Genomic DNA, 10,213 nt, shown 5'->3' on the forward strand with positions numbered 1-10,213 from the left:
TTAAGTGTACTGACCTACTTTTGATTAATTCATCCAAACTTTGACAAATTCCGTGAGATTCCGCGTCATACAGTAAATTCCATTTATATGACTGGATTCCGCGATTCCGTCCGCGTTTTCCGCATCGCGGAAATAATAGTATTGAGGTGTTTTGCAACTGGATTGTGATTTATTGCAACTTAAGCAACGTCTGCTGCTGCCTTACCTTTGAGAGACAACTGACGCGTGATCACTGAAGCAGCTCCAGTTAGCAAGCACTTTTGGAGTCCGAGTGAATTCCGCATTGCTTGGTCGGACTCGTGACTCCCAACAAATCAGATGGGCGGTGGGCGGAGACTGCTTTAGGCTACAGAGTGGTGAGTTCTGACAGGCTGCATCAGAGCCAAATTGCACGTTTCCAAATTAAGTTATTTTATCGGCGAATCGGTTTTGAAAATGACCGATACCGATAATCATAAAAATGCTTAATATCGGCGCCAATAATCGGCCAGGCCGATAATCGGTCGACCCCTAATTGGCAGGTGTGGCAAAAAGTTAGTTTTAGGCCCTGTATATAATGTTTAGCAAATGTGGAAATTACGTAAATGCAAGCTTGATTTTATATTTAAATTCTTTGTGAAATTCTAAAGGCACTGCTGGTAGACTCAGACTTATAGCAGAGATTTTACAGTCCTGCAGAGTAGGGGTGTAACGATCTATCGATATGGATCGATACATCGATTAAATGTCTAACGATACGATGCATCGATGCCACACGTAAAATATCGATATCTGTAGTATAAATAGGCACCTTATTTTGACACTGGTCTACATTTTCACCAATGTCCGTCTATGCATTACCTCCAACATGTGCATTCTCGTTCAAACGCACGTGTCGGGACGATAAGACTGTCTGAAGCGCGAGTGTTAAAGAAGCTTGGGATAGTTGATGGAACTGTCGAGCGCTTGTGAGAAGTTATCAGCGCACAGTGACACGCGCACGCATACAGACAGACGCATCGACAGCGTGCTAAAACCTAATTGAGCTCTCTTCCGCTTTTTTGTGCATGGATGAACAAATACAGACCAAATTACATCAACGTGCGCCTTGGCGAATATTCTAGTAAACACAGTCGGTTAGGCCTATGTCTTAATGTAAACAGTTGAGAAAGAAAGCACATGTGTATCAGTATATTGGATCCGTGCTTTTCTACTTAAAGTGAAAGCAGACTAACAAAACTTTTGTCAAAGAAAAAAATCTCACAGATTTTGACTGAACAACTTTATAAGGATTAATCTATATTTAATCTATACAGTGAAGACTATGCAGTGTTATTTTACATTTGATTATTACATTTCTGTACCTGCACATTTCTAGATCTACGTGAAAAACCTGAAAAGCACTGTTTATTTAATTTGTGTCTGTTATACTGTATTTATTTTCTGCTATTGCTTGTAATTTGGTTATCTGTAGAAAAAGTTTTTAGCACTGAGCCCATAGTAGCAGCCAAAAAAAAGTCTCAAAGTTTTAACGGCTTTATTTTTTTTCTACATGAATGTATTTTTTCCTACAACTGGAGTACCTCGTTTGTGTTGTTTCCTAACGAGAATTTACATTATTTTATACATTTAATATTTTAGCACAGAAGCCTGAAAGACTGTCTTAACTGTTGTCATATCTTAAGATTACTGATCTGGTGTGTGGCTTCAATTTTTTTATTTATTTTTCTCTATTATTTAAAAATAAAAGTGTAGGCCTATTTTTTGATAAATTTAAGATAAATGGTCATGTTATGTGTTTTGGTTGCATTTGTGAGTTAATAAAAATGAAGATGGTTGTTTAAAATAGGTATATAATATAATAATATCGATATATCGATCGATATTCTCCTGTATCGAATTGTATCGAAATCGTATCATAGAATCTTTTGAAGTATCGGCAAATATCGTATCGCTGGGTATGAGAATCGATATCGTATCGTATCGTGACGAACCATCCGATTTACACCCCTACTGTGGAGCACAGCTGGATTCAGTCTGATCACACTGTGAGAGATGAAAGTCAGATCATGACCGTACGTGTGAAGGCAGTGTGTTGAAAGCGAGTCATTCATACCATTTAAAGGGGTCCTATTATGCTCTTTTATGAAGTCTTGATTTTGTTTTGGGGGTGTACTAGAACATGCCCTCATGCTTGGTGGGTCGTAAAACGCATTATTTTTCACATTTACATTACTAAAATAACTTTCTCCCCATCCTGGCACAAACGGCTCGATTAGTTCCGGCTTTGATGAAGGTCCGCCTTCCGAAAAACAAAATGTGTTGTGAGTGGTTAGCTGTCCCAGTGCATTGTGATTGGCGAACAGCTTAGACGGTGTTTCAGTACTGCCACGTCCCCTTGCTCCATCTTTCAACAAAAGCTTTTGGCGAATCTGGCAGGCACTGTACTCCCTCGTGTTGTGGAAGCTGTCCTCAGTAAAATGCGCAGCACACATTAGCAAATTGGGGTTATAATGCTCAGAAACAGAGTTAAAAAATAAATGGCAACCACTGTTTCCTGACATCATCCACTTTCGGAAGCCCAAACAAAGACGTTTGGGCACGGAGGTGAAAAAAACAGCGTTTCAGGCGGTCGCACACTGGACGAGAAGTGCAGCGTCGCGCCACGTCTTTAAAATTCAAATACATTATTTTCTATGAGTGTAGGCACACCGGCGGCGTCTGTCCGTGGCGCCCAGCTATGTCGTGTTGTACTTGTAAGAATTGCTCTAGAAATGCCGAAAATTTGAGCTTCAGAGCAGCAGCTCTTCTTGGTTTTCTCTGATGCACTAACTCTGCAGCAGCACTTCTTCGTCGTCTCGTCTGATGCACTTACTCAACCAAGCGTTCTAACCACAACCTCGCCCCTCCCCACCCCCCCAACCATTAGAATTTCTGTAGGCGGGAATTATTTTTAATGATATTCTAATGAGCTGCTTTGTGATATCATAAAGCCCGGAAACCAAACGCTGTAGTCCAAACGAGCCGTTCGCTGTAGTTCTTGAAAAGGGATTTTTTAAAAACCGAAATAACTCCCTTTGGAGTGGACTTTGAGATTTGTAACTTTCTAGATCTTTTTTATTGCCAAACATACACACTTCACACTTACTAAAATTAAAAAAGTGAAAAAGCATAATAGGACCCCTTTAAGATCCAGTTTAGCTAAACGGTCTCATTCATTTATCTTCTAGACCACCTGGATATCCCAACATGAACCAGGGAATGATGGGAGCCGGGTCTCCGTCTCAGTATGCCCCGCCCATGAACAGCATGCAGGGTATGATGAATCAAGTGGGACCGTACCCCATGTCTGGAAACATGTCCAATAACTCAGCCGGTAAGCAGTGTAACTTGCTTGCTTTGCTTCCAGCGTTTTAGTTTTTTTGCTAATAGTTCAAACAGTGTGTCACTGTGGACCAAAAAGCATTTTATTCAATTCAAAGATTCACTGTTTGCATTTGTCTCGTAGGCATGGCTCCCAGTCCAGAGTTTGGCATGGACAAACTCAACCAACCTCAGAAGTTGAATAACAAAGTGGATGGAACGCCTAAGACCGAATCGAAAAAGGTGAAGAGCTATTAATATTTAAATGGGTCGTGGCCGTGCTGTTGCAGGCCAAAGGATGCGGGTGGGCAGCTGTGAACAGCTGATCATCTGTATGGAGAGCTGTGATAGCCGGAGACTGTACAGGAGGAGTAACGCACATTCAGGGCTTTTGAAATTGCTCCCTGCAGTCCTGGCTTTATACATCATTCATGAAAATGCTTTTCCGCTGAAATGCGCATTGCACATATACAGTGCATTGATATACCCGCTAGTGTGTGCTTGTTTATAAAAATTGCATGGGGGAATTTTACCCCCCATAACTAAACAGCAGGAATCTAATACTTGGGTGCATTTTACAATTTTTTGCTCCTTTTTTGTCCTTGCAGAAATCAAATTCCTCTACCACCACTAATGAGAAGATAACCCGTCTGTACGAGCTGGGCCCAGAACCGGAGCGCAAAATGTGGGTGGATCGTTACCTTGCGTTTGCTGAGGAGAAAGCCATGGGCATGACCAATCTCCCCGCGGTGGGCCGCAAGCCCCTCGACCTCTTCCGCCTCTACGTGTCCGTCAAAGAGATTGGTGGCCTCACTCAGGTGCGATATGGAAGCTGTACATTACAGAAAGGTTTTTTAGGACCGATTATATGACATAAAAGGGTGTAAACAAGGCAGTTTAAATGCAGACGGAATTGCGGAATCCAGTCATAAAAATGGGATTTACTGTATAACTGACATTCCCTGAATGTCAGGGAATTTGGGTATGGACTAGCGTCTGTGAAAATTAAGCCCCAAAAAGACGAATATTCAAATATGAATCCTGCATGTTCTTCATATCTGTGTGAATGAATGGTGCAGACACGCGGTTTCGTTTGCTATATATACTGAAGTGTGCGTGACGCTCGCTGAGTTTTTAGCATTTGCCGTCTCACTCAATAAGTGCGTGCACACATCTTCTCAAGAGCTACTCTGAGAGTCACTTTATAATCATTTGGCCATTTCTTTTTAGAAAAAAACTGTCGTCATATGTACGCACACAAACAAAACTCTTTACTGCAACCGGCCAAAATAAAAGACTGGTTCAATTTGAAGAAATTATGACAGAAATATATTACTTTCGTACAGTAGGATGTACATCTTACTGTAATACTGCTAATAATGCCATTATTATTAAAACTTTATTTTTAAGGAATAATCACACAATTTTTCCATGTTTTAATTTTAAGAGTACACCTGTTATGAAGCACTTTGTTTGCTAAAAAAATTAAAAGGGTTTCATTTTCATTGTATTCCGAGAAAAATTAAATTAATGTTTTATGGCTTCATTTGAATACCAGGAAGAAGAAGAAAAACGCATTTCATAGGGCCCTAAAAATGCAACTTTTGTTAAACTTTTAATAAATTGCTGTAAAATTGTTGTTGATTTTAATACTTTTTTTTTTTTAAAGCTTTTTGATTAATAAACTTTAATGTAACCGTTAAATATTACCCCTAATTTAGAGGGTAACTTGATTCCTATATAGTTTGACTGGATTGTAGATGAGAAATTTGTAGTAAAGCACCCAAATTTCGGCTACCGAAAATAGTCATCTGAAACAGCAATTTTTGGTTTCAACCTAAACAGTTTTGGAGGGCCCAAATCATCAACCAAAACAGTGATGTTAATTTAATGCTGCTTCAAATGCGAAAAATGCGTTTCGTGAACACAGATTGGATTAACTACAACAGGCTAACATGCCAGCTGTGTGGATAAACTAAAGTGGGATTAGCAATATTGAATATCATTTTTAATCGATACTGAAGATACTCAAGATTAATCTTTTAGTCTATGCTGTTTTCTGTTAATGCGTGAACTTCACTAAATATTTATGGTGTACCTGACAGCCAATAATCTCTGTATGCTTTGTGCATTGTTACTTTTAATATGAAACAAAGTCGCAGATTTCAGTTTTCATTTTGACCCTTTTTTTAATGTGGCTTGACAGATTGTAAAGTCAGCTCAGTTTAAGCACCACATGAATCAATAATCTTCTTCTTTGCAGCTAGTTACTGCATGAAATAAACATGAAGCTCAGAAGGTGTGTTGTAAGAAACCGTACAACTTACTGAAATGTATGACTCAAATAGTGTTTCAATTGCAGAAAGCGTCGATAAAACAGCTTGTAACATTACAGTTACCTCAGGAAAGCCAATCAATGTCTGTAAACTCGATAGTCGGCTAGAAAAAAACAACTTTGCTGTGTGGATAAACTAAAGTGGGATTAGCAATATTGAATATCATTTTTAATCGATACTGAAGATACTCAAGATTAATCTTTTAGTCTATGCTGTTTTCTGTTAATGCGTGAACTTCACTAAATATTTATGGTGTACCTGACAGCCAATAATCTCTGTATGCTTTGTGCATTGTTACTTTTAATATGAAACAAAGTCGCAGATTTCAGTTTTCATTTTGACCCTTTTTTTAATGTGGCTTGACAGATTGTAAAGTCAGCTCAGTTTAAGCACCACATGAATCAATAATCTTCTTCTTTGCAGCTAGTTACTGCATGAAATAAACCTGAAGCTCAGAAGGTGTGTTGTAAGAAACCGTGCAACTTACTGAAATGTATGACTCAAATAGTGTTTCAATTGCAGAAAGCGTCGATAAAACAGCTTGTAACATTACAGTTACCTCAGGAAAGCCAATCAATGTCTGTAAACTCGATAGTCGGCTAGAAAAAAACAACTTTAGAGAGGAGCGTATTGATAAATACATGCTCTATATACATATTAATTTATGTTACATTATATCTTCATCTTGTATTGTATATTTGAGTAAGAAATGAAAACTAGAAATGATCACTAGAAATATTATAATATTATATCTTGTTTTTGCTATCCACACAGCCTGGGTTATTATTATCATTTTAATATTATGATTTGTACAATAAGACCAAGAACATTACGAAAGTTTTATAGGGTCATTTATGATTTCTTGTTGACTTTTGTAGTCAAACTAGGGCTGGGCGATGTAGCAAAAAAACATTTTAACGATATAATGTTTCATATAGTTCTGTATCGATAATTATTCACATTTTTCATAACCTTTTTTAAAGCAAAAAGCAATAGAAAAAAAGTTTACATTTAAACACTATATTTATAATTAACACAATTTATTGAGACAAACAACAAATATTTTTAGTTTTAACAATCAAACACAAATAAAAATTAAACATCTCATTTCTAATGTTTTCTATGCAGATTAAATAGATCTTTATTGTATAGGTCTAACTGTCTCCCGAGGGCGCAATGAGCAAAATAATGCAGCACATTTAAATTGTCAACGCAAGGAAGTAACTCTATAAAAACGTGCGTTACATCTAAATTAACTCATAAAAGTCAAATATAATTTCGTAAATTGCATAAACAATTGTGAACAAAACAGCATCATGTATTTATGCATTGCTTAATCCAAAGAGCCGAAGCGCCATTCACACAGACTGCATTTAAAAGCATATGAGACACAGTGAAAAGGAATAAACCTCCACAAATTTGCGACATGTTTTCTAAAAGTTTAAACCGTTTTAACTTTGCGTGGCTTTCTATACATCTCTTGTGTGAGACGCGAGTGCAGCAGTCATATTTGTCAGTCTAAAAAAAAAAAGGCGTTCTGTGTGAATGGCTTGGTTTCGGTTTTAACCTAATCAAGATCTTCTCTGCATTGAGCTTCTATATTCTCTAATATTTTGAATGCATAATGCACCACAAAGCTCACATGTTTACCTTCTATAGTTTATCTATGTTGTGCACATGAAATAGTCAATGACATGCAAAAAGAAGCACTGTTTAAATGCCACAGTTTTGGTCAGTGGTTTGAGCCCTCCAAAATTATTTCAACCTAAAATGTGGTGTTTATTTGTTTGTTTATTTTATTTATTTTTGTTGCTGAACATTTGGCGCATCAGTTTTTTAAAAAATTAGTTTCTTGTCTTTTTGTTTTTCTAAGATCTGTATCGGTGCATATAAATAAAAATGCTTAAATATTCTTCCATTTGTTTATTTAGTGAAAGTGCATGTACTGTAGCAAGCACAGCATCTGTCTGCAACAATGGCAGTGGCTCCTCATCACAAGCAGGCACAGCACTCATTTCAGCATGTGTTCGTGTTCATGTGTGCTGTCTGCGTCACTCATAGCACGTGCCTATATCGTGCGCTATATCGAAAAAAAATTCTATCGATATCGAAGAAGGTGTACCATCGATAAATATCGATACCGTTTTATCGGCCAGGCCGAAGTCAAACTATTTAACTTTAGCTGGATTTGTACAGTGTGTGCTGGGTTTGAATCCACTCAGTCATTAATTCTATCTGTCTGCCGTTATCAGGTGAACAAGAATAAGAAGTGGAGGGAAATGGCCACTAACCTGAATGTGGGCACATCCAGTAGTGCTGCCAGCTCTCTGAAGAAACAGTACATCCAGTGTCTGTACGCCTTCGAGTGCAAGATCGAGCGAGGGGAAGACCCGCCGCCCGAAATCTTGAACAATGACCCTAAAAAGAACCAGGCCAAGGTCCAGCCTCCTTCACCAGGTCAGTGCAGACAACTCTTTTATATGGAACAAGTCCAACCTTATGTCCTTGCCAGGTTTGATGCAGAAAGGCCTCTTTTCAGTGTTAGTGCTTCAATCTTTATTGCACTTGGCAGCTCTGCCATTTTGCGTTCGTATTTGTCCACAATCCATCTTCACAGAAACGTGTATGAAACATCAAATATGTTCCGACTAGTCTTGAGAGTTGGCTCTTTCTTTCAGCATTTCTTATTCTGATGTGCGATTGGTGTGTTATGCAGAATTGAAGCAAGTTGCGATGAATTTGAAGGAAAGGTTACTGCGGTATTATTCTGAGTCAGTTTCCCAAATGCAGGTACAATGTGTTCATGATGTCCAGGAAACTGACATAATCAGCCTTGAAAGACGTTAACTGCTTTGATATAAACCCCTTCCCATTGCTCCGATAACGCACCTATTACAGCTAGATTAATGTGATTGTAAATGTGAATCTTTATAGTGTGCATGTCTTGTTTTAATGGAGTTTTGCTTTGATGTGGTTTAGTATAGCTGGTAATGTTTGACGTACATTCCTCGTGTCGTTTATAGTGATTTACGGTACTGCTAGCTACCACACTACTCTGTTCTGCTGGGATAGCATTGCTTATTTATGCCCTTCTGTGCTTTTGTGTTCAGAGTAGAGCTGGGAAATATTAATGAATTTTGCTGCCAATATACACAACATTATTAATAGCTTAATTTGTAATGCACTTTTGATTTCGCCATTAGGTTTATCATCACTAGTGAGTATAAGTGTGTTAGGACTGATGTTTTAACAGAGTTCAGAAAAAAAACACACTAGTTTGTAAGAAACATTTCTGTGAGATTGTTCAGGAAGTTGATTTGTTTGCTTGATCAATCAGAAATGTTCACAGAAGTCCAAAAAGTACTGAAACGGAAATGGCCGTTTTCATTTAGCTGAACACACTGAAACTAAAAAGATGAAGTTTGGATGGTTATATTTGGGTACTTGATCTCAGTGTGCTGTTCAGGGTGTCGAGTTCTCATATGATAAATTAAACCAAAGTAAAGATCTTTGTCCACAAACCGCTTCTCATTTCAGACAAACAAATTTTACATATTGCTATTTTACTGTTTTGGGTATGATAAAGTGTGTCCACAAAGCTCACATGTTTACCTTCTATAGTTTATCTATGTTGTGCACATGAAATAGTCAATGGCATGCAAAAAGAAGCACTGTTTAAATGCCACAGTTTTGGTCAGTGGTTTGAGCCCTCCAAAATTATTTCAACCTAAAATGTGGTGTTTATTTGTTTGTTTATTTTATTTATTTTTGTTGCTGAACATTTGGCGCATCAGTTTTTTTTTAAATTAGTTTCTTGTCTTTTTGTTTTTCTAAGATCTGTATCGGTGCATATAAATAAAAATGCTTAAATATTCTTCCATTTGTTTATTTAGTGAAAGTGCATGTACTGTAGCAAGCACAGCATCTGTCTGCAACAATGGCAGTGTGTCCAGCCTATTGTAGGAAACTGGCAAAAAGCCTGGGTGTTAAACACGCTTAAGGAGGCCGATGGGTTATGCACTGCGTTCTGTTTCGCTCCATCCAGCTTTTTTCAATCCAGAAACGCAACGCGTCCCATGTAAAAGACTCTGTGAGCCAGAGAGTGAGTTCAGTAGAGAGCGACTGAGACTACAAGAGAAATGGGCCGAGTTAAAGGGGATCCCCTGTGATGTAGAGCATGTCTGCTTGGCACCGGGTCAGGTGCTCCAGGCTGACTGCTTTTTTCCCTGCTGCAGATGGCTTTTTCCTGGCTTTAGGATTCAGAGGCAAACCCCTGGAGGGCTGAACCAAGCCAGAAAAAAGATGAATGGGGGGAAAAAAAACGAAGGTGGTGGTGGTATGTAAATTCAAGCTGGGTTTTTCTTCCTCATCTTTTTTTCTTTCCCACCCTCCCCTCTCTTTATCTACATTAGAGGGATATCCTTGCCCAAAGGAGGGAGGCTGAGGTATTGTGTGTGTGTGTGTGTGTGTGTGTAAGGAGCGTGTGTGAAGTGCGAGATACGGATATGTCTGACCTGCCGGTGACCCCAGTCTGT

At 38.4% G+C, this 10,213-nt stretch overlaps 1 protein-coding gene across 1 annotated transcript in view; it reads left to right on the forward strand.

Annotated features, from left to right (window-relative positions):
- LOC107550655 (AT-rich interactive domain-containing protein 1A-like) overlaps window positions 1–10,213 on the forward strand; it is a 100,790-nt gene that overhangs the window by 77,222 nt on the left and 13,355 nt on the right. Inside the window, exons 9-12 of the mRNA XM_016231990.1 lie at window positions 3,210–3,355; window positions 3,488–3,585; window positions 3,951–4,160; window positions 7,931–8,135. Coding sequence (XP_016087476.1) covers window positions 3,210–3,355; window positions 3,488–3,585; window positions 3,951–4,160; window positions 7,931–8,135 — 659 coding nt within the window. The remainder of the gene's footprint in view (window positions 1–3,209; window positions 3,356–3,487; window positions 3,586–3,950; window positions 4,161–7,930; window positions 8,136–10,213) is intronic.

The sequence above is a fragment of the Sinocyclocheilus grahami genome, unplaced genomic scaffold (assembly GCF_001515645.1).
Source record: "Sinocyclocheilus grahami isolate Dianchi unplaced genomic scaffold, SAMN03320097.WGS_v1.1 scaffold404.1, whole genome shotgun sequence".
NCBI lineage: Eukaryota > Metazoa > Chordata > Actinopteri > Cypriniformes > Cyprinidae > Sinocyclocheilus > Sinocyclocheilus grahami.